Here is a 26,325-nt window from a genome sequence, read left to right on the forward strand (position 1 = left end):
CCAGACAAGACAAATTTCTCAAAATAGCTGAAATGATGGCTGAAAAAAAATAAAATAAAATGAAGCGCACAACAGATGCATGTTTGTTAGCAGCATTTCTCTTTAGGTGTCCAGTAAATACTTCCTCTGATTCAGAAGAGCGTTTTGTATTTATGGGTTTTAATAGGAAGAGCCGGAGCGTCGTATTGACGGCCCGCTCAGATCCTAATGGCCGCCTTAAATCTCAGGGACACACACTGTATTCTGGGGTGAGTTACAGACAAATTAACATGGCGAAAGAGCCAGCGAGGCCGCTTCTGCCAGAAGGGAAGAAAACAATCACTTGAATGATTGTCGGACATTTAGGATGAGTACGGACAGGGGGCGGGGTGACGGGGGGGGGGCAGCAACAGGAGGGAAGCAGAGGCTGGAAGAGATTTTCATCAGCAGCACAGAGAGAATGAGACGAGCTGGAGAGGGAGGGACGAACACAATGTGCTCGCCTTCCATTATAAGAATCGTAAAATACTTTTAATGACCAAATATTGGGCTCTTTGAAACAAGATATTGGATCATATTACAGGCCTTATGGTGTCACACTTTGCTTCTCCCATTTTACTGCAGGCAGGCTGAATAATGCCTCTGGGTGTGTGTGTGTTTGTTTGTGTGTGTGCATGTGTGTTTATGCATTTCTGGGGCTGTCGGTTAATTCACTGTAAACCCATTACTACTAAAGGTTATCTGATACAAGATTTAAGGAAATCTACACAGCTTACAGTGTTTAATATGTACAATATGTAAAAAACATGTTTCAAATGCTAATCATTATAGTAACATGGCACTATAAGGTCATCTTTATGTCTGTGACAAAGAAAAGCAGAAATCACATTAGTATTTAACCCTTCAACTTAAAAAAATACACTATGTAATGTTGCAATTTTGTGAATGACCAATAGGACAAATTCTAAGTAAAGTTTTTTTTTTTTTTGTTGCTACTTTTTTATTATTATTTTACAGATAGAAATGTGAAAAGTGGGGCATGCCTATCTATTCAACCGCCTCTATTCTGGTGCTCCCAAATAAAATCCTGTGCAAACCCTCTTATTAAAATGATATCCTAAGTATCACAGATCTCCCTGAGGTATCCCAGCGGAGGAGAGCATCGGTCAGAGAAGCAGTCAAGGTTTTCACCATAACTATGGGGGAGCTGCTGGAGACCCACAGCTCAGGTGGAAGAGATGCTCTGTAAAATCTGACTCCAAGAATTTCAGTGTTAAAGGAGACTTATGATGCAATATTCATACTTTGAATGTCTTTGTAATTGCATTTGAGTTTCTACTGCTTCTAAAAAAATACAAAGCACTTAAAAAACACTAGCCGGTTTTTGGCAATTGGAAAATGTTTTTTGGTGTCTGGAAAATGAGCCATTTTGAAAACCCTCCAGAATGCAATGTCACAAATCACAAAGATGTTGGATTCTGAGGATTGTCTTCCTTCCCTGTACTTTTAAAACTTGTTGACAGAGAGCGTCCTTTCTCCATTTCCTCTTTGTCCTTTCTGATCCTGCTGTGTTTGCGACGCAATGTCAGATTTGGATAACTGCAATCTGATGCAAGAGGAGGGGAAATGTCTCACACCAGCTGAACTTGAAGGAAGTGTTTGTCACACAATTGGAGCTGATCGATATGAGAATCTAAAGGAGGTTAATATGCTAAATTTGATGCTAAATCAGCTCCTGAGAGGGACTACATCTCTGTTCCAACCCCAGTTTGTTCCCCAGAACATCAACCTACAGATACTAAGGTCTAAAGGAGAAAAGAAAAATACATTTTTGGTCTGTACAAAAAAAAAAAAAAAAATGTAATTCTGAAAATGTAACGTTTTGATATTTTAAAATAAGAATAGTTCTATAGTTTGATAGTTGAAAACTGACCTATAGGACTAGAAAAGACTAAATGGAATGTAAATAAAATGAATATTTTGATGCTTAAATGTATCTGAGATTTTGATTAAATTAAAATTGGACTGAAAAGATAACACACAGTTAAAACCAAACGTCTTCATGACGGTGATAAAATTAGGTTGAAGGTAATTTTATCCCTTTACCAGCATGTTGCTTCTGGCTGGAAGCAATAGAAACATTTCCAGAAGAAGCTAAAGATAAAGATATCAGTAGAAAGATCTTTTAACCTCAAAGATTTGGAGCTTATAACTAAAGATAAAACACCAAAATTAAAAGTGAAATGAAACATGTCTTAGCGACCTGTCCAGGTTTGGCTCTGTGGAATATTTGGGGTGAGGCTTTTTTGTAAGTTTCTTTTTCTTGATCTTGTCTTCTTTGATCTTTACTTTAATTCAGCAAAATAAACTAAGCTAAATATCATGAAGCCCTATTTCAACCTACTGAAAAATTACTTACAGCTTAACAACATATGGGTTACAAACATTGTTCTGCTTACTGGACTGCTGTTATTTTGTCCACAACTTTTACCGTTCCCTTCATTATAAACTTTTTTGGTAGATGCGTTTGCATCTCTCCTTTAGTGTTTAAGCTCATTTATTGAAAAGCAAAAACTCACCGCAAGCAAGCGTATAAACTTTTTTTGCGAAATCAAGGAAATTATTTAGAATTTTGCCATTTATATAAACCTTTTCTAATGCGATACTTCAAAACGTGCAGAAAAAGACGCTGATGAAAAACAAACATATTATAACCATCCCAAATTAAAATTCACACAATCCTTCACAAATCTTTCTGCCTTTAAGAACATCCATCCATCCATCCATTTTCTGTTCACCCTTGTCCCTTAGTGGGGTCAGGAGGGTTGCTGGTGCCTATTTCCAGTTAACGTTCCGGGCGGAAGGCAGGGTCACCCTGGACAGGTCGCCAGTCTGTCGCACGGCAACACAGAGACAGACAAGACACACAACCATGCACACACACATTCACACACACCCTCTAATAACTTAATTTAGTTAAAGGTAACTTAAAATGAAAAGTTTTTTTTGTATACAACCAATGCCATTTAGAAATTGGGTCTTGGTGGTAAAACTCAACAGGAAATAATCAAGATCAATAGCAAACAGAGTCTGCAGTCATGTGATAACAAATGAAATTGAGTGCTTTCAAGTCTTCTCTCTCATGGAAAAAAAAAAACACAGCTGCTATCGGCTGGCAGTTAATGTCATTGCTGGTGAACAAAGGGAATTATGCCTTGAAGTCTTAAGTAATTGAATCTCCAAAAGGTCCTCGTTTTACCCTATAATGTGATATAAAGACTCAGACTGGGTGTACAGTTGAAAGAAACGATGAACATGTATGAAACAGCATCCAGAAGAGATGACAGACAGCAGTGCCATTAACCCAGCTTCCTATTTCATGTGGTTCCTGCCTCAGAGGAAGTGAAGATGTGAGAGCATAAACCCCGGGAGGGTGCTCTGTTACCAAGACGTTGTGGGAACACTTCTAACACTTTGGGTGATATACTAATATCATCATGACTTGACCTGTCAGGACTCATATGCTTCGCAAAAAGGTGAGTCAGTGTCGTTTACAGAGAAGTGTCTGTGGCAACAACTGCCTTCAGTTTTTCATGACGTAGATTCTACAAGGTGTTGGATGATTGCCGTAGGTCAGCAACACACAGGCGCACTGACATGCCTTTGGTCCACATCGGCCCACATCCATGATGCAAATCTCATATTCCACCACATCCCCGAGCTGCTCTATTGGACGGAGATCTGGTGACTGTGGAGGCCATTTGAGGACACCCAACTAATTACCATGTTCCAAGAAATCACTTTGAGAATTTTGAGTGTTGAGACATGACACATCATTCTGCTGGAAGTAGCTGTTACAAGATGGGTACAGGGCAGTCACGAAGGGCAGCACATGCTCAGCAACAGCACTGAGGAAGGCTGGGATATTTAATGTCAGTTGGTGCTCAAAGTGTTACAAGAAAATAATCTCCTCACCCATACACTGCATTTGAGACAGTGTTGATGGCTCCATGCTTTTATTTTGCTTGCACTGAATTCTGTTCTCACAGCTGAACTTGAGTTTATCCGACCATGTAACAGCATTTTAATCCAACTGTCCAATTATTCCAAAACTGTGTTAAATATGCCATAATTATATTGTTGTAGTGCTTTCAGAGTTGGTACTCTGTATATGTTGGATGTCGCAAGTGGTTAGCTGAAATACTGTTATCTCTGTATAATCTCAAACCAGCCTGGTCATTCTCCTTTCAACTTCAACATCAAAAATATGCTGACCAGTCCGTCTGGGACTATGACAGCTACACTTCTATCTATGTGAATTTGGACCAAACTTTTAAAACGCTGCAAGAAAATAAAAGAAAAAGAAAGAAACAAGAAAATGCAAATTTCATGTTTCCGTCTACTGGTTTGGGGCAACTCAACCAGGCTCCACAAAGCATGATTTCATCAGATGCTGATGCTATATACAGATATAATAAATAAAATGTTCAGATTGCAAACCATCATGGACCACACATCTCAGAAAATTGGAGAGTCCTCTCCTCTGAGCTGGAGTTTTAAACTTTGAGATTATTCAGAGTTTCGTTCCTTTGGTAAAACACAGACCCACCAGTTGATGGGACAATTCCTCCACTCCCATCTCAGCCTAGAGTGCCTCTCCCTGGCTGCTCCAGGCCGAAAGTCCTGTCCTCTGTGCTGGACGTTTGGGCTGGGAGAGTTCTCTACTTCAGCACTTATCCGGCAAATGTGTTTCCATCTCCCCTTTAGCGCATTAACTCTTTTAAGAAATAGCCAAAAACCACCTCAAGCGAACACAAACTTATGCCAAAATTAAGGAAGTCATTTTGAAATATTCAATTTCCCTCAGCCTTCTCAAATTCAATACTTCAAAATGTGCATAATAAAATATTAATGGAAACATATAGTGTCACGTTGGAATCACTTCAACATTTTTGCACACCCTGTCACTTAAGTTCGCTGAATTGCTACCATGTGACTGCGGCAGATTCGCTGATATGCATTCATTGTCTTTTACACAATATATTAAGCTCAAAGCTGGAAAGCTTCCCCTTCCTAAAATATTGGCCTAAGTCATTTTGTGCCAGAAGTTGTTTTTTCTTTCTTCCTTTCTTTCTTTCTTTCTTTTTGGGCAAAATCACTTTTGGCAAAAAATGACTTTGGCCAATATTACAGGAAGGTGACAATATGCTACTGCAGTAGAACTTCCAACATCAGAAATCAATATTTGACAAACAGATTATGAACACTGTATTACAGTGTTAGAGTGATGAACACGTGAGGACAGAGAACACTGTGACCTTGTCAACTGACTGAAGCATAATAGAGAAGAAGTCTTACCTTTTTGGCTGTCAATGACAAAATTGCCCTCATCATTTCCTGTGGTGATTTTGTACGTGATCCCATCCCCATCAGGGTCTTTTGCCAGCACCGTGGCAACAAGTGTGTTGGGCCCCGCATCTTCTGACACAAACGTCCGGTATCTGATGAGATACATGCAAACAGCACTGTCAGTACTTTACCTACACTCCATGTGGGACACATCTGGAAACTGCTGTAAAGACAGGAGTTTGTATCAAATTGAAAATGTCAACATCCCTGATGATTGATGTTAAGTCAGTAATCCAATTTATATCACTCCATACCTGAGTCTAACACAGGCTTCTTCAGCAGAGGATGAACAACCAGCTTTGAATTGGGAATTCAGAGATTAACAACAGATAATCCATAGGTTAATCCAGGTCCAATGTGTGTTCACATTCTGACTGAACAAAGTCATAAAAAATATCTACAAAATTAGGAAAATCACTGACCAACGGCTTCTTGGAAGAGCAGATATGAGTTTTACAATCCTCCACCATTAAAATCTGGTCATATTTTAATACAGCATCAGCCAAAAATTCCAAAAAGTCAGTGAAGAAGCTTTTATTAAACCTTAGAGGTGAATAAACTACAGCAGAAAGCAGTAGGAGATAACAGCCCATCTTAAAATGTTGGATTATGGGTCATTGGGGGAACTTTATCTGCAGACAACAGCTAAACCACCACCAAGATCAGAAGACATGGAGAACCAAAATATGCGTACTTGTTTTTTGTTTTTTTTTTCAGAAAACACACTTTACTCACTGTTGGAAATCCAAATCTCAGTTAATATATACTGGAGATTTGTAATCACATTTCAACAGAGTAGTTTAGATGCAAATTATGGAAAATTACTGTAAAATTATAACCATTGTCAAAAAAGAAAACAAATCGAAAGATCAAAATGAAGAAACAAGTTGTGGATTAAATATCCGGTGGCATGTGGATCCTTTTCAATTATAAGAAGACCAGAACTGCTTAAAAAACATGTACATGTGTAAGAAAAGTGATTGAAAAAAAAAACAAATAACATGAGTTTATTCAATAATAAGTCAGGAATATAATAAATAAAGCTCCATCAGCTTTCCATGCATCTAAACAGAGTGAAGTAGTATTTTTAAAACAAGATAATGTGAATTTCTTGAGCATTAAATAAAGTCTCACATGTATCTTCTATTTTATCAGCCATACATATTGTAGCTAAGCTTAGTTCCTTCAAAAATTCCTCCTCTTTTTAATCTCCTTATCTTGAAGTAGAACACTTTGAACCTCCGCTTTTAACTTTCTGACCTTCCGCACAGATCAGAGGGATTTTATATGCTTGGTAGCCAAGCTTTTCTTGAAAGGTTGACCTCTTTACTTTGTTGACATGAGGTGGAGGCTTTCTGGAAAAAACTTATCACCACAACACCACAGCATATTTGACTTGTAAGGTCAAGATTCAATAAATAAAATCCTTTCTTTTACCAATGTAAAGAAACACCAGACATTTAAACTAATCCATAGGATTAGTACCTGCTGAAAACCACAATACGTAGAATGTTATAAAAACTATTTAACTCCTTTCAGGTTATTTTTTTTTCTATTTTGCCACATGTCAAATTAGCCCAACATAACGTTTACTTGTTGTAGTGGTATACGTTTCCAAATCAATATGGCTCTATGCAAAAACATAGACGGTAAGAGTCCGCCCTGCAATCGGTGGATCACCGGTTCAATTCCTGCTCTGTCCGTCTCTGTTGTTTCGTCTTTGGGCAAAACTAAGGCTGATGGTGCGATATAGCAGCTTTCCGAGTTGGTGAAGTGTCTTTGAATGTCCTACTAAAGGCCTATGTAAGTCAAGTACCACCACTTGAGTCATAAAATGACCTCCTGATTTTAAGACATTAATTTAGATTCTTACAAACCAGACAACTATACAGAACTGTACAAAAATAACTGGAAAACAGCCAATTCCTTTATTCTGTAGAATAAAGAAACTGCTTATGTGAAGTAGGCTTAAAGATTTCAAAAAATGTAATTAATTCGGCGAAAATGACATCTGTCAAATAGGGTCAGGTTTGTTCAGGTATGTTTTTTCCTGCATAAAACAAAATTGGGACCTGCCTCTAAATAACTTTGGTCAAAATTGGAAAATTGGATGAAAAATATTTCAAAATGTAAAGGAAAAAAATGCTAGCTTTAGAAGCTTTCACAAAAGTAATGCTTCAAATATAGATTTTGTGAAGTATTTTTTTTCAAACTCAACTTTTTTAACTAAAGAAAATTAACTCATTCATTTTAATGAATATATATAAATGTTTGGAGAATGAGTTAAAGGAAGTCATTCTTTAATTATGATTTTCTTTAACAAATTGTGAAATTATACATGTCATGAAGCTTTTGTCACTTAACTTTTGTTTCGTTGGACTTACAGCAAAGCGGCTCCTGGTTGTTGACCCTTGGATTATTTGAATGCATCATTACATCCCTGTTCTTTTCTGTGGCTAAGATTCAACCGTTACTTTCACTCAGACTCATTCAAAAATATGTTGTTGTCAAATACAGTATATACGGAGAATGAGAATGGATTGATAGGCATGTTTTCCATCAAATGATTATAGCTTTTTCTAAGAATTGCTGCTACTTTGGAACAAACAATCTAACCCATTTGTCAACTCAGTATTAGTATGTATGGAAGTATTTAGTGCATGACCTATTCTACCATGCAAAATTACCCTGTCAAAGCTGCCATACACCAATTCCATACAAACAGTGAACTGAAAACTATCAAATACCAACTTTTCAATTAACAGCAAATAATAAATTCAATATCTATGATTTTAATTAGGCCGTTATCTATTAAATCTCCTCAGGACTCTGACCAGCAAACTAATTATACTTGAAATATTTTTGCACTGCCTTTTTCCTCAGTTTGTTTCCATCATTTCTTTCAGACAAGAAGAAAGACGCTTCCTGGAAGTTAATGCCTTGGGTCAGCTGTGGAAATTAGTCTCAGGATTTAATTAGAAAGTTCATTTTGTTTCTGCAGATAAGGCAAACAGAGACTTGAAACAGGAGAAAGAAGTTGACACTATAGTGAAATTTGCATTCATTGAAATGTTTAATTCTTTTATAAATATTATAGAGGTGATATTCATCTGTCTATATTCAAACAAAATTGTTATCGTCACTCAACAAGTGTGATCCTAACAATATGTATTTTCTTAAGTACATAAATTTATGTAAAATAAAACCTTCCTCTTGATTGAAAACTTAAATCTGCAGTTAATAAAAAAATAGTTTTCTTTACATATTTGTTAAAACTGTTACTATGTTGTGACAACATAGTATAAGACAGATTATCTATAAAAAAAAAAACAAGCTCTTCAGTTTCCTTGTGCAAACTACAGAAATACCCCGCAGCCAGGAGGAGGGTCTTATCGCTGTCAATCAGCTCAAGTATGGCCATTAGCACACTTGCATACACAAGTTTAACTGACAGAGTTTTTATTTAGACTTAACATCGGCATCAGAATGTAGAAGAAAAAAATAAGAAAATCAGAGAAGTGGATATAGTGGTGATTTAGTACAGAAGCTACAAGCAGATAATCAGAAGAAATATGGTATATGTAAAAAAACAAAAAAATAAAACAAAAAAAACTTTAAGAAGTATGTGATGTTCTCTCATAGTTGCACTCTAGAGCCACATTAGCTGGTCTGGGATTAGCTTGCCTTAGGGCTTAAACCATGAAGCAAAGCAAACAAAGCATGAAACTACAACCAAACCTCTTTGTGAGTTCAATCAAACTGTTCAGACAAACATCAGAGATATTCTCAAACATTCAGGGCCTGGATGGTCAGTGATTGTACATCATAAGCTTTAGATCACATATAAGAAAAGATGAAGAGAAGCATCAGAAAAATGATCTATTTTAAATGTAATATATTCCTCCGAACACAATATATAGATCTGTGTTAAAAGAGGGAAACCGCCTAGCACTCTCGATCAGTTACTGTGTACAAAAAAAATGCATTTAGCTTGTTTTTTTTTCTACACTGCTCACTAAAGCTGGCCCACTGTGGAAAAATTCCATCCCCCTGTAAAATCTGCATTTAGCTGGAATTAACTAAATTTTCTTTCTTAACATCAGCTGGTACACTCATGCTTTATCACTGCCTGACGTGTAGAATGAAACAAATCCCAGTAATACAACATAAAAAGAAGAAAGGGAAAAAAAGTGACTTACATCCATAAGTCTGGAAGAGATTACAAAGTCTTCACTAGAACTATAAATAGTAGCAATAACAACAACAATAATAATAATAGTAATAATTTATTAACCATAAATAAAAAATGGCATAGAACAGTGATGAAATTTCACAAACTCAAACATTATTCCAGTGACACAGAAAGGCTCACCGAGCTCAGAACCCAACCCAGAACATCATCATATGCCTGTGCAGGTCTCACTTGTCTCAGTTAGGGTCAGAGTTCATGACTGAACACCAAGAAAGCAACTGGAAAAAATGGCATCCATGAAAAAATACCAAGGTGCATTTGGAACATTTCAGGACAAGATCATTATAGATGAATAAAAAATGATGGTGTTAGTTAGCGTGATGCTTCTATGCTTCTTCTCTACCTTGACGACATGCCATGACTTTGTGATTGATTGAAGACGAATTCAGCTTTCAACTGGAAAACTTGGTGGAGAATGTCCAGCTGCGAGTTCAAGGCAGTAAGCAGGACAACACTTGTGTTTTGTAGCAGGTCGATAATATAAAGTCTACTAGGCTAACCTCTAAAAATCCAACAACAGCAACAAATAAAAACTGCAATAATTGTTTCGTACACACCTGAAAAACTGTGAAGCATAATTAGTGCTGGATGGATGAACTGATGTAGGTTTGATGGATATCAGATGGAGAGAGCTCTAAAATGAGTCTGTTAAGAGCAAAGATGTGACACTGAAATGACATGATATTGAATGGCATTTGCAAAGATTTACTTGTGCAACAAGTTACAGTTTCAGTGACCAGCTTTTCACAACTCCATGATCACAGAAATTCACGCAAAATCAACAAGTATCTGCATGTTTTCGTGCAAATGCGTAATTGTGTATTTATTAAAAAATTTCTGCAAAAAATGGTCAAAAACCTTGGGTCAAAGTGACTGCTAACTCCCACCTGTATTAGTTACTTCTATCACGCTGGTGCCTCAGCTTCACTTGATGCGAAGTTATAGTCCATGGTCATACACATGGTCAGTAACAACAATTGAGCTACATACCTTTTTGTGTCAGTTTTGTCTGCTTTTCTTTCTCATGTTTTCTTCGATAAGTACATCTCAGAAGGGGTTTGATGAGAAAAGAAATATAGGAAACAATCCTTGCAAAATGTCAATTTTGAAATTCAGGAGGGACAATATTATGGAGTTAATTATTTTTTCCAGCCATTGTAAGCTTCACCATGTTGCTAACTCTATATGTAAGGCCACTGAAACTGAAATAAATTGATAAGTAAACAATGACATTCATATTTCCGATATTAACCAGTAATTAGACTGGTGGGATTGGTTTGTATGGACTTTAAAAAAAAGAAGTTTTTCATTTTCTATGCTACATACAATTTCTTGGAGTGTCGTTTCATTAATGCTGCATGCTCTGTACCTCGGAAGAGACACATTTAATTAAAAACACAAAATCTGACTTTCTAAAGCTGGTAAAAAAAACAATTATGGAAAGACAACAATAAGTGTAGCATTATTAGCCTTTTTACACCCAGAAGGCTGCAAACAATTACGTACATAAATTCTAATATGAGCCTGTGAGCAGTAATAAAATGCTGCTGTTTTAGCCACAGTTAGCCTGTATTACTGCACAAACAGGTTTTCCCACCACGTCCAGCTCAACTGTGCACCATGCAGCAGTTGCATGGAACCCACAAAGCTCTCATCAATATTCTTCATGTTTCTTGCACTATTGCGCAGAAGGACGTGAACGCGCTCCTTGTTGATTTCTCAGGTGCCTCTTTTTGATTGGTTGCTTACACGTCCTGCTGTAGGAGATACACAGAGGTGATTGGCATGCAAAAACACATGCTTTTTATCATAGGATGAATAACCCAAGTGGGCAGTCATATTAAGCATTGATACCGCGTAAAAAAAAAAAAAATGTTGTAAAAATTGCTGTAACAGCAGATAAAATGTTTCCTAGTTGAAATAGAAAAAAATGATCCCAACTTGAGGAAGGTCGTGTCAAAATATGATGAAAAGCAGCAATACAAGCAATAAAAAACTTTTATTTGATTCTTGTGTTTACCAAAAGTTTAGAATGTAGGTTTAAAAAAAATAAACATCTGGGATGATAATCTGTTGCTATTGCCTCATGAAGCCCTCAGTTTCCTGACAGAAAAGGTTTGGATTGTAAACTCCCCCTCCCCCCGATACATCTTCAACATGAGTGTCTATTTTTGAGTGGAAGATGCAAAATCTGTACATCATCAACACAACTGCAGCTGAAGCATCACAGAAATGATCCTAAACAATCATTACTTTATCTCACGCTATCCTATGCAGACACTCTCCTACCTCGGCATGCGTGGTGCTTGAAACTGAAACACATGATGTCACGTCATTTATAATTAATCCAAATAATATTCATCGAACCATCTGAAAGCCATCATAGAGTATTCATTCACAATCAGTCACATGAACTTTTAATATAAAAAATGCTAAAGTCAAACTTGAAGTACAGTTGAAGCACCCTGACAGAAAAATACCTTCAGTGCACAATGATCTGCGTCAGTTGTCTCTCTTTGTGCAACTGCAGACTTACAAACTTTTTCTGAGTAAATGAAAAACAGAATGTACAGTACAACCAAGAACATAACATTTTATATACAACAAAGGGTAACATTACTGACAAGTAAAAGTTGTTACATCAGGATACAAAGTTTTCTAAAATAATATTTCATATTTTTACCTAACTTTTTCTTCAAGGACAGCTGCAACTTGGAATTCTCAGGTATTCGTAATAGTTCTGGAATTTTATGTAGAACTCAGACACAGTCAGGGAAAAGAGAATGCAACACTGGCTAACAACAGATGGTCTAATTAGAGCTAAGTGCTAAAAGAAACAAAAAGCCCAGAAAACTGCAAAACAGCTGAAACACAGTTCATTTTACAACCTGCCTTTGATTCATAATAACTAAAACACTGATTGACATATATAATGCATATTTGATGGTGAATATTCTTCATGATTTTGATGAGGGCTTTTGACAAAATGCGTTTGTTTCGTATTTGCTTACTGTATGATGTTTTTATGACGTAAAGCATTTTGAACTGCTTTGTTGCTCAAATATGCAATACAAATAAACTTGACTCATGACAGTCCAGCACTATACATATTCAGTTGGTCAATCAGTACAGTCGATAGCCAGTATTTCAGTGCAGACACCACATGGGCATGCATGCTGTGCTACTGGTGAGGACGAATATCGAGTCCAAAAAAAGTGGTCCAGATAAAACCTGGGATGACCTGAGGATTGTTGCAGATGTTGCCTGTCTTCTTTAGATCTGTCATGGAGAGAGCAATTTTCTCTGTAAGCCGTCTACTGTGATATCAGGATCTAAGCCACAACCTCAGAAAACTGAAGAATATGAAAGAAAAGACTGTTTTTGTACTCAGGATGACAAGTTTGGCCTGATCACATGGACATCTCTCTATAGTGAGGCGATTTGTCCAGGGAGTGTCAAAGCAAACAGTCAGCCACAGACAGTTTTTCTTAAGTATCTGTTATTATCTCAGATAGAAGGTATTTGTAAAGGTGTTCAATAGGTTATATAAATAACTCAAATGATATTTTGATGGCATAAACAAATGGCAAAGGGACTAAAGTTCACAACGCTGCCAAACATCCTTTCTCCTTTCTGCTCAGTTCCAAACCAAAAGTTCTTTAAGTTCTGTCCCTTCATGCTCCGTACCGTTAAATTCAACATTTACAGAATTGCAATCTGACTGAATGCTGAAAAAGACTAATGCTGTGTTCAAGTTGTGCTAAAGGAACTTAGTCTATTGGCAAAACTATTCTAGCCTGAAATAGAATCTCAATGCTAAACATGTAGCAGCAGCAACACTAACGTCAGCATCAACCATTTATACTTCAAATAGAAATTTATATGAATAAATGTACTTACTCCTAAAATTGTGAGCATTTCCTTTTAACATAATTATCTTCACTGCTTTTTCTTGAGTATATTTAAGAGGCAACAGTAAATATTACAGAGAGAAAAGGAGTTCATTAGGTAATTTACAATAACTAGTTTGGTAATTATTGAATTTATTTTAGATCATCAACAGTTAAGTGTCAGAAAAAAATGCAATATTGTGATACTCTTATTGACAATATCAACCCTTGGCAAAAATACAATAATCAACAACAAAGATCTGAGTTGTAAACAATTAAAACAGCAGGAGAAAAAAAAATAATGCAGAAAAACTTGATTGCTTAGACAAACTTCCCTCTTGACCTGGCAAAACACACACACACACACACACGCACACACACGGGTACTCATTACTGAGCGCTTCCAACTCCACAGATCGATAACAACAGGCCACATTTTCTGCCTGGATAATGACATATTTAATGAGCCTTCTATCTTTTGCTCTAATTTCCTGTCTTTTCATCATAGCCATTGTCCCGAGCCTGAGGAAGAGTTCATCAAAGGCATCACGGCGTCATGGATGCATTTAAATGAACATACAGAAGAAAGCACGTGTGAGGCTCAGTGAATAAGTATAAATTGGTGTGTGTGTGGGTGTGTGCGTGCGTGCGTGCGTGTGTGTGTGTGTGTGTGTGTGTGTATTGTCAAATAGGATTTCTGGGTCAGTTGTGCCAGAAGACTGAGGGTCAGGGAGGGAAAAACTGATTATTCTGTTGTCACTGTCATTAAATCAATACCTTCCCGCTTGAACACACTCAAACGTATGCACAAACACACAAACACACACACACACACACACACGCATCTTCCCACATTCATATCAGATGCATTGCATATAAATGCACTTCACAAACGACATCACTTTTCCATATCCAGACCGTATTTCCCTTGGACTCCCTCAATTATAGAATGCACTTCCATGCACATAACGTTTGGGCTCAGGACCTCCTGAGGGTGCTAGTGGGCATGGTTGATTGACCCTGCCTCACCAATCTGCCCAGCTCTCTGCCAGAAAATCAACCAATTAAAAGATGCAGGCACCACAGCAGCAAGAGGGGCCGGGGAGGGACGGAGGGGGGGCGTTAACAGAAGCTGCTACGCTGAATTTGGAAGCAGCTGCAAAGTTCCAACCTGAATATGCAGGACTACCAAGCTCTTTCTGCTGGGATGTTCCGGGTTCATAAACTTAATACTGAAGCACTTTCCAAACATTTTAAAGGAAACTTTCAAACTTTTCCAGCATCACACTTTAGAGATAAAAACAATACAAATGAACAAAAAAAATAGTTTCAATTCACTGTTACATATTACCATCATTAATAATGTATGGAGGTAGTATTCTATATTGTACAGAAGTGATAAGGTAGATTAAAGTAGTAAAATTACAAATTATACACCTGGCTGATCTAAAACCAAAAATACTAATTTAACAAAACAATCCCCAATTAAAAAAAAATGTTTATGTCACACAAAATATGAGACAACCTTTATTTCAATTAAACAGATCAAAAAGTTATTGAGCCATTAAATTAATTTAATTCAAACTATACAAACAAATTGTATTAAGGTAAAAGACATTCCTGCTCAAATTAAATTCTTTAACACAATATAAAAAGAAAATTACAGTTAAAAGTCAAATATTCTAAAAAATGGCATTTAGCAAATAGAAATAATTTTGGTAATTCTAACTGACATAAAACAATGAGTGAGAAGTAAATGTGTCTGTGTCTTATTAGACATATAAAATATTTATTTTCACCTGCAAATCACATTTTGAAAATTTTGGTTTTTAATCAAACAGATTGCACCTTATCATACAACGGTGCTGTCTGAATATCAAGCACTTTTAATCTATGACTTCATATAGAATTCAGCCACCTTCTCTACCTTGAAAACACCCAAAAGAAATTCAAGCATTTCCAAGGATTTCAAGAGTCCATAATTTTCTCATATATAAAACCAAATGTTTTAGTTGCTTTAAGGTATAACAATGTTGACTATTGTTTTACTTTTAAAAGATTTATTTGATATTCGGATTTAAAACAAAACATTTAGCAGCTCATTAGGAGAGTTGCTATTTCTGGTTTTCTGAAGCTCTGCAATGCATTTAGTGTTAAAAATATTTTATCCTTTACAGATTTCTTCTGCTGTTAAATATTTCTGAACATCAGTCAAATCTTAAAATTGGATAAAGAACGACTGATAAAATGTCTTCAGTTTATGAATTCATTCATTACGGGAAACTGTAATTTCCCCTTCTGAGTTATGACTTAACTCCATTTTTTTAATTTCTTTCTTTCTTTTTTTTCTTTTTTTTTAGAAAACAGCTGAATTTCACAAGTCAAAGCCAGGCCTAGTTATTATCTGACCTATAGATATAAGAAGGATTCTAACTAAAACCTTTGGTGTCTAAAGGATCAGAGTCCCTGACACTCAGCCCACGTTCAGAGTGTCATGGACTGGAAGGCCAATCAATCAGGAAGAATCCGTTGCTCCACAAGCAACAGAAAAGCACATCACAGTTCTAAACTTCTAAAATACCCACATATCTAAAGAATGGTATGACAAATCTAAAACTGATATGTTTTTCCATAATCAGTATCCTTACATTTGTAGAAAAATCAAGAAAAGCGTGTCTAAGCATCAGAACTCCACTCCAATTATAAAGTCTCTGGTGTTAGCATCACATTCTGCTACTCTTCCTGAAATATGGTGTAGTAAAGAAGTAACATTTTATGAAAACATTGAAACAATGTCTCAAGACATAGGCAAAGACTTTACAGCTTGGGTGCAAATAAAAACGTAGCTTAAGGACAACAAAGTGAGTGTTTCTGAACAGCCTTCACAAAGTCCTGATCTCGTTCCTTGAAAAACATAGTGGACAGAACATAGAAGGTTGGTGCATGCAAGGCGACCAAGCCAACCTGACTCAGTTTTTCCATGAAGAAATATGTTTAGTCAGACTATTATCAAATCTAAAAACCTGCATGTAAAATTCAGAATTTGAATCAACCATATTGCTACTGCTAACTGTAAGTCTCATCACCACCGACTGTAAGTGTTTATCTCAGCTCTTACTCACATATGTTGGGAAAACTCAGGTGCCTCGTCGTTCACGTTGGCCATCCTAATTCGTACCGTCGTCGTTCCCGTCCGAGGGACCTCACCCTTGTCAATTGCCATGACGACAAACTCATACAGGTGATTGGGTCTCTCGTAGTCCAGAGGTCCTGCTGGGAAGATGGTCCCGTGAGGAGAAATGATAAAATCTGGACTCAGGGTGTAATAGGTCAGGTCGGCATTCGGTCCAGAGTCGCAGTCGTTGGCGGACACTAAGAGATGGGAAACAGGAAGAAGGAGTTAGAGAATGAAAAAACATCACAGTTAGAGCTCAACTAAACTGTTTCATCATTACAAATGTCCCACAGACTGCACTTCCTCTATCCTAAACTCACAGGATAGAGGTGATTAAAGAAAAAGTAAAAGACTTCAAAGAGTAAGCTGAACTGAATGACATGAGCTGTGGTAGAACAAACCCTGGAAATCAAATAATTGGGTTGATTTTCTTTTATTTGTCTGTTTTACAGTTATTTTGTTTTTCGACATGCTGATGCTGAAAAAAAGAAAAACAAATCAAGGAAATCTACAGTGTATTACATAAGCATGCTAATGATAGAAAAGAAGTTATGCTTCTACTTTCTAGAACAGTACAAAGTGTTATTTGCACAGCAAGCATTGAAAACACTGTCATTTTGCAACATGTCTGGCCGTGCGGCTCACATTGGGAATCCATGGAGCCCGGACCCGCTTGTCCGCAAATTGATTGCCTTGCTAAAACAGAAAATTCCACCAGGGATTTGAATAAGCATATTTTTACACTAACAAGAACATTTCCCCATCAAAAGCTCAATTCTCCAATTCACCTTACATTGCATTTAGCTCATGTGCCCGTACAAACAATGCACACACACACACACACACACACACACACACACCCACACACACACACACACACACACACACACCCACACACACACACACACACACACACACACGTACACACATATATGAATAATACATGTGTGAACACTCACACATAACGAAGAAACAACAGCTAAAAAAGTGGAATTCTTTATTGCCATGAAGCCTTAGGGGATTTTAAACAGCATCAAATGAATAGTTTGAGGGAAGTTAATTGAACAAAAGCAGGCAAAACTGATTTTTACAGTTTATAAAAGGGAGGTTTTTGAGGTTGCCGTTTATTCACCTCATTTGTTATAATCCATTATTTCGTCTTATTTTGTGCAGATTGCATCAATTGATTTTATTTTTCTTTTCGTTTTACAGGAATGAGAACAATAATTAAAATTTTTGCAGAGTGTGGCCTTCGTTTTTAATTTCTCCATCTGCCAATCAACTGTAATAAAGTCACTTAAAAGAGAGGAGTAGGAGTGTGTGTAACCTTAGGTTTGATACAGAACAAGAACCCTTTTCTTAAAACACACCTCAGCTCCTGCAAACTGCCAATAAGAAGAGCTGCTGTTTTTGGGTTAGGGGTTCGGTCTAGTACTGAGGCGTGAACCGAGTTCAGGTTAGGCTTAGGTTTAGATATGTACTGGTAATGGTTAGGTTTAGGGGTTAGGCTATAGAAATAAATAGAAATAAATGAAAAAAGAATGGAAGTCAATGAAAGAAAGAGAGAACAAGGTGAACTGACAGAGGAGTGACAGTAGCTAAGATAAATCTAAATAATGATAAACATTTTTGATTAGTTCCTGTTCTAACTGATGTTTCGGATGAAAGAGTTTTATACCTCACTAGCGAGGGTCACTCAGTGATTTCAGGGCCCTTGACGTCCACAAGGAAGTGCAGTCTGTGGGACGGGCCGGGCCCCTTAATGTTGTGAGGAGAGAATGCCTCTTCGTTTACAAGACTTGTTTCTTTATCTTGGCCGTAGTGATGAAAGAGAGAGCCTGGGGTTTCTATGCTGATATTAAGGGGAATTTGCCACAAAACAACTGTTACTGAAAGAGAAAGCTATGATTGAAGATCTGTGAGACAATCCAGGGTCGAGAACAGTCGACCTTGTACTTTCAGGGCTGACTGAAAGAACAAATACCTACACTGTAAAAAAATAAATAAATCTCAAATTTACAATAAAATACCAGCAGCTGTGGTTGTCAGAATTTTATCATTTTTATACGGTAAAATTCTGACAGCAATAGTTGCTGGTACTATACTGTAAGTTAGAGATATTTTCTCACAGTGTACAGGTCTCTCCCTTAGTGTCGCAGTAATTCTGGAGCATGCTGCCAGTGTGTGATCCCTGGACAGGAGAGACTAAAGCCTTCTGCCACCCAGGAGGGACTGTTTATACTCCAGACCAAAGTGAGATCCAAGGTCACTGAATGTACAAGATACTCCTTTTCCTTCCTTCTCCCCTTCCCCGTCCACTGGGAGATCAATAGATAATCCAAAATCCCACAAAGAGTTGAGAAAATGATTTGAAAAATACTTGAAAAAGTCTTACAGTTCTTAGAGCTTGGAATGGTTGAATAATCAGTGCACAAAAGTTTCTTTATTGTTGTAAGAATTAGATTAATTTGTTTTTTTGCTGGTTGTGAGTGTTTTGGGAGTGTTTCTTGCCAGGTACGACCTGTAAATGTGGATTAGGTTGAATCGTAATAAATGCATACTTTGCTGTAAGACGTAGTTTTGCACTGATAAATGTACAGACTGGGGCTTTTGAATGTCTCATCAACTGATGGTTTAAGGAGCGAGGAGAATCATTCATATCACACTGGAAATTAGATGACTGATGTAAGATGATTTTTTTCCCCCCATCAGTACTCTTAAAAAAAAAAAAAACAACTTTGGATTTTTTGAAAACTTGCAACATATTTCAAATGAATGCCTTTTCAATTTTCAAAAAAACTTTTTGTGAAGAACCACTAAACATACATAACTGGCAGAGGTTGTGTATTGAAATAGAAAATATTAAATCACTGGGAGAAGAGTCCGGGCCAGCCTGTGAGAGATCACATTTTAAAATACATTATTTAGTCGGTTTCTTTATTACATAAAAGATGAGCTTTAAATTTGCCAAAGGAACAGAGAGAAAACGGTTAGAAGAATAAGGTATGCAAACACTTGAGCCTGCATTTGTGTTATATCTCATCTTCACATCACCAAGGATGAATCTCACTATGAAGAAACATTGGGATACACAGTTTAAAGGATACCTAGTCAAGCCGGAAATGTTGGTGTCTTCTTCATGCATTTTCTCTAATGTGAGGAATTAAAACTGAAGTCCGCGTTAGGAGTTGAACAAAGTGCATTTCTGTGTGTTTACTCTGCAGTGTCCGGCCGCGTAAAACGACTGACAGGTTTGTGAAGTGCAGCTGAAATGCAGCAGCTATTCTGCTGGTAAGTGATGAACTACCTCTCATGCATTGATGATAGGTGAAAAATGAACGGTAACAGTAGTGTCTGCCCTGAGTCTAACTGCATATGCAGCATCCAGCCACATGGCACATGAGTCAATGTTTAATTTACTAAGTACAGATTTCTCCTCCTCAGAGCACCGTTTGAGCATTTATCAGAAAACCTTTTTTGGAATCTTGCATCAGGATTGTTGAGCTAAATCACTATAAGGGAGCCTGGAGGCCACTATGCACTGATGAGCCACAACAGTGAACGCCTCTCACTGGTTCCCAGCCTTGGTCCTTGGGGTGAACTGTCCTACATGATGTAAAGAGACTTCATGCTCCATCACACTTGATTTAAAAATAAAGATCAGTCCAACACATTACAATAAGTTCTACAAACTTAAATCGAGCATGTTGATTGTGAAACATCTGAAGCAACGTGATCTCTGAAGGTTTGGGACATACCGGATCAGACATCATGTGACTCTGGGGTGACACACATGCTCCGTTCCTGTGCACTGAGTCAGGAACATCGTGACTATCATAATAAGTAGGAGGTTAGCTCTGCTAGCTTGACTCTAAGAGCCTTAACATGCACCTGTGCAGGTCAGCGAGTTTTAGTTCAGGTAGCACTAAAATAAGGTGATCTAAACACCTACACTCTGACAGACCACCAGAAGAGCAGGTGTTTAAGTCAGCTAACCACCGCTGTGTTCAGGCGACCACTTACTAATGAGCAAAAAATAAACATCAAGCCCAAAAACATTAAATCCATAATGGAGTGAATGTTCTGTTTTGGGGGGGAATTTTAGCTTTTTGTTGTTGATGTTGGTGAAACACCTGAATGTAATCTCAGCTCTTTCGGCTGGTTTAGCTGCTGTTAGTCGGTTGCCACAGGAGCGGATTTGAGTGTGGAACAAAGTCAACACAGAGAGCGAGTAAAAAGCAGTACATCAGTGGTTTTTAAGTTGTTTTCCCACCTGTTTTTCTGGGTTATTTTTCCTTTGTTGTGGCGCACTGCAGGCGGTGTAATTTCCAAGTTTCACAAATGGACAGAAACTGAACTAATTGCCTCATTTGCTCGTAGAACTTGGTAATAATCATATCAATCATCAAATAGGATGAAATATTTCATAAAGCATGGGAGCCACAGCAGTTATGTAAAATTAAATTATTAGAAAAAAATTGTTTAACCCTCTGTTGCATTTGTACAGAAACCAAACTATAGATACATATTTTAAAATCCACAAATACTTGAAAGTCCCTCAACAAACATTGATAACTATCAATTTTATGAGTTCAAACACCAAATATATCTTAATTTGAATTCATGCGCGCAGTGGAGGGTAGTGATGTAGTGGAAGTGAAAGTCTGTGGTCTTATTATTTCTGCTCTTGTGGTTTCAGCCAATCTGTGAAAGGGAAAACTAACGGGACTACTGGATGCTTTGCGAACTCCAGCCAATAGATTGAACATTGAACCTACATATATCAGCTTCCAAAGCTGTTTTTTCTCATGTTTTAGATACGTTCCAGTCAAAAACCCACAAACTGATTTTCTGTGAATAATTTGGGGTCATGTTACCCAGAAATATCCATAAATCCACAAACATGTGAGGGTCCACTGGATTGAGGTTGCTGAGGCTGCTCAGTGTTGGGCTGTTCAGTTTTAGATGTAGAATCAGAATAGAACAAATCTAATTGTATTAAATGGAGATTTTCTTAAAATATTAAAACCTTTAAACTGCAAAAAATTATTTCAAATGTACTTATTTCAACAATTAAAGTCTAACCATACTGTTTTCACATTTGCTTTCTTCCTGTTTGCACATCATCCTTTCCCAAACCAGTATTCACGTGTTTGCACACAGGAGCACAGGAGGGGGGGAATCTCTCTCCTCCTTGGTGCACCTGTTGACGGCACCAAACTGCGCCTCCTACATCACACATCTCACAACCCCATCCACCAATTTACTCCCTCACTCACACACCATTATGTTACACCTAAGGATTATTTTATACATGCAGATCCTACAAACTAACAACATTTCACCTTTAAATCTTAAGAAGTTCTGGACCAGAGCCTTCTTTGAAGTAGTTGAGTTTATTAACTCACTGCACTCAACTGGGGACAAATATAGCCTTTTGCTGGAAGTTAGTGAAGTGGAATAAAAAAGGGTTTATTTACGCAATATCAAAAGCACAGCCCTGAGTTTTATTCAGATTTCAGCAATTATTGTTTTGCTGTTATCCACTCCTAAAATCCCTTGACGACAACACAGCATGAGAAAAACACAATTTTAGAGAAAACTATCAGATATTTTAAATAGAAGGATTAAATGTCAAGAAAACAAACCAACAAAACCACTGCAAACTCACCCAAACAGCCTTACTTTTATGTAATGGCCCAGTTAAAGAATGATGATGATGATGGTAAAGAGGGTGATGATAATACCTTTGAGCAAGGCAGATGTAAAAACAGCTGACATGAGTCGAACACTCAGAGTTTCAGCCTGTAGTCAAGTATAATGAGCATTTCCAGTGAGGGACACAAACAGTCATTACAGTCATCCATACGCTGAAGAAACTTGTTTTATTGTCATTAATTATTCTTCATTCACCATGTTGTCATTCAGCTACACTTTTATTATTAGAGAAACGAATAATGTGTGTTAGAGAAAATGTGTGTTAATTAGAGAAATGTGTGTTAAATTAAACACACATTTAATTTTAAAAAAATGTGTATGTTTTTAAGGTGTCCAGGTGAAAGGGAAATGTTTGGTAAACAACAACAACAACAACAACAACAAAAAAGAAACAAAAATGCTGCAATTTTTTGTAAAAGTAGATAAGAATATCTTGATTACTTTCATCAGTTTTAGCCATAAGTTTTTTAGACATGTCAGAAAATGCCACTGCTTGACCATTGCAGCATGTAGTGAATAGTATTAGCTTATTCAAAGACAGTTTGCAATTGAATCGTCTTTGACTAAAGATTTTATTCAGAACTTTTACGCAACAATCAGCCTTTACAGCCCAGATTTTTGGTCTCTATATGCCCTTTGTGACCCCTTGGGGAAGGGTGTCCAAAGGGTGGCCCAGCGGCTGCTTGAGGGCCACAAAATGTTTTTATTTGAACCTTGACTACAAAAAAAAAAAAAAAAAAAAATTGCATAAAGTTGGTTTTCCAGCTCAAAGTTGGAGTTTGAAAACATTTCTAAAGGAAAATAATCTTGCAAAGAAATTTTCAAAGCCTTTCAGAACAGATACAGTTTAAAAGTGGAAGGTACAACACAAAGGACTCGTCTTTTATCAACCATGTTTTTCACGTTAATTGAAGGTCATAGTAAGTAGGACCACAAACATTCAGGAATTTTTTTTTATTTTTTACTGAAGCAGTATTTGGTACATCCATTTGCTAAACTCAGATAAATAAAGCAAGATGCTTTTTGAAGTCCGAGCGACCAATATTCCGTTTATTATGCTGAGGAGAGACAAACAGACAAAAAAAATCAAGATGATGGCAGTAGGAAACAATCAGCATTTAGGATGTTGCGCAGATTTATGTTTAGATGTGCAATGATTTCCAGCTCCCTTTTCTACATAGATCAGACTTCTTTATTTGCAGCATTGTAGCATGTAGTCAATGCCACTGCCACACAAAAACCCAGCACCAAGCCAGTAATAACATTGCTTAGTCACCCACTATGCATTGACGAAAACACGCTCACCTTGACATGCTAGATGCTTGAAACTGAAAATAATGTTGACACTGTAATACTTTTTGGTTAATTTGACTAATAATTCTCTACAAACCACTCACAAAGCAGAAAGAAAATAATTCACTGAGGTGTTAGGTAAAAAAACAAAAAAACAGTGATCCCAGTGAACATCCAGTATTCAGAACTAGAGTGCATGGTGAAGTGTCACTTGCCAAAACTTCATCAAAATCAGAAATTCCAATTTAACTGTTAATCAGATCTTCATTTCCTCTAGTTTGGATAAACTACAACAAAATATTATTATAACACAATAGCAGCATTTTTTGTTGTTTTTGTTTTTTAATATTAACTAACAGATCAAACTGCTCAGAATATTCACAACCCATCATTCCACTTAATATTAAACACTCCTGTGCTATGAATTTTAATAAAAACACAGGATGTGACTCATTAGGTTTATATGAAACCATGATGTAAACCCAAATATTTGTTTGATTTTAGCCCCTATTTAGCCTATGTAACCTAACCCATATATCGTCATTTATTTACTATCTACCAACAACAAAATATTGTTCCATAAAACTAAGAGGTTTTTTTAAAAGTCCATTTTAAGTTGTATAATATCACAAAGTATGACATATCATAACACCAAGTAACAAAAGCATCCATGTCCAAACATTGGACAAAAGTCCAGATCCACAAATTTAATCTTACCTGGATTGATCCCAAATATAAGTTGGAACTTTAAGTTCTCGCACAGTAACTAAGCCTGTCACAATACCAAATAAATCAATTAACTGCATGATCAATTAAAATGAGCACAATAATTCCCATTTGCATGTTTGTGTAGTTTGCTTAATTTTTTAAGTGATGATGCCTTCTAATGTAATTGAAAGATGCTGCAAATGTTTTTTTCTCTCCCAAAAGTCCCAACAGGTTTTTCAGCAAAGCAGCAGCACATTCACATTGTTCCTGTTTACCCAGTCTGAGCCTATGATTTATGTTTTGAAGGGCAATTTAGTTTAGAGACTTCATAAATCATTTTATTTACAGTTAAATGTTGTTTTTTGTTGTTGTTTTTTTTTGGTTTATTTGTTATGGATATTTAAAATGTCTCCCAATTCCATGTTAAATGTTATTTGAAACTTAAAGGTTATTGATTTTTGAGAGGGTGTGCTTGCATTATTATGCCAGTTGAAAATGGATTCAAAACAACAATATTAATGTGTATCACAATAATTTCTGGGACAATATATTTTCAGCAAAACTCGTTATCATGACATTTACCTTCATCTGTTTTAAGTGGCACATTTCTAGGTCTTACAGGTTAGATTTATGATAACCGCTCTATCCTTAAGACCTTAAAAAATGGTTCTACTGCAAGACAAATTACCCTGGATTTTGTTTTTAGCAACTATACCCACAAAGATCTAAGACCGCAGTTGAACAGATCCAGCAGAATATTGGCAGAGCCACAGACAGAAACACTCTCAGACTCTGCACAGAAAACATCCTTCCTACTTCAGAATATAACCTGTCTGCCACGGGCCTCACATTTGTCAGGAATATTTCCATGGGAAAAGGAGAAACAAGAAATAATGTTTTCATAATGCGGATATTCTGTTGTCAGACGCCTGCTCTTTATTTTACACTTTAATGCTAAACTTTTTGCTCTTCAAGCTGAATAGCTAGTGGCATTTTTAATTCAGAGATGACAGGTTTAATCCCCAACTCTGGCACCACTCAATTATTTATTCCAAGCCCACCTAAATATAAGTGTCTGTTAAATTTGTAAGACTCTATTTTAGATGTCAACTAGTCTTTCACTTTTTGACAGTGTTTAGTCCAGGCATCGTTTATACACTAACAAACAATTTTGACAACATTTAGACACATTCCCTAACACTTTCATGCCCTGTAGAAAGAAATGTAAATAAATTCCCAGAATCACTATCTCCCACGGATTAGCATCAGATTAAAGTTTAGATCTTGAACTGATATTTGCACTTTATATACTTGTTCCTTAAGGCACCAACCACTTTATTGTGAGAGGAAAAAACGCAGCAGGAAATATGTACAAGAGCTGCACATATGCTGTGTTAAATGTGCAGAGAACTGAAACAAGGAGAGCAATCAGTGATGGGAGAGAGAATGGGTTTTATGGGTTTTAGGACTTTCTGAAAGTCTCACCTTGCAACAAGGAGGTTGCCGTTGTGACCGTCTCCGGAACGCCGTCTTTGCTGTAAATCGACTGCAGGAATTCTGGAACGCAGTCGTTCTCATCAACGATGACAACTCGCACCTGGCAAAGAAAAAAATAAGATCTTAGGTCCAGTTAAATATGTTAACTGCAGCCATTTCTACTTTCACAAAAACAAAAACAGCACATAACATCAGGAGGAAGACTTTTCAAGTTACTAGTTTAATTGGTATATTTAGTTGGGATTTTTATGTTTACATTTAAAGTTTACTTTGGACAATATATATATACTGATATGATAATATCTGTATTAGTCCCGATACTGGGGAAAAAAAATTGTAGATTGGGTGCCAGTGACAATGTGCCCAATCAATAAGGGCAGATCTACTCAGTCTAATTCTATGTT

At 36.8% G+C, this 26,325-nt stretch overlaps 1 protein-coding gene across 1 annotated transcript in view; it reads right to left on the minus strand.

Moving 5' to 3' along the window:
* Positions 1-26,325, minus strand: part of LOC103143989 (neural-cadherin) — a 307,861-nt gene that overhangs the window by 174,877 nt on the left and 106,659 nt on the right. Inside the window, exons 6-8 of the mRNA XM_016675675.1 lie at positions 25,910-26,021; positions 16,653-16,902; positions 5,338-5,480 (exon numbers count right to left, since the gene is read on the minus strand). Of these exons, the coding sequence (XP_016531161.1) occupies positions 5,338-5,480; positions 16,653-16,902; positions 25,910-26,021 (505 nt within the window). The remainder of the gene's footprint in view (positions 1-5,337; positions 5,481-16,652; positions 16,903-25,909; positions 26,022-26,325) is intronic.

The sequence above is a fragment of the Poecilia formosa genome, unplaced genomic scaffold (assembly GCF_000485575.1).
Source record: "Poecilia formosa unplaced genomic scaffold, Poecilia_formosa-5.1.2 Scaffold119, whole genome shotgun sequence".
NCBI lineage: Eukaryota > Metazoa > Chordata > Actinopteri > Cyprinodontiformes > Poeciliidae > Poecilia > Poecilia formosa.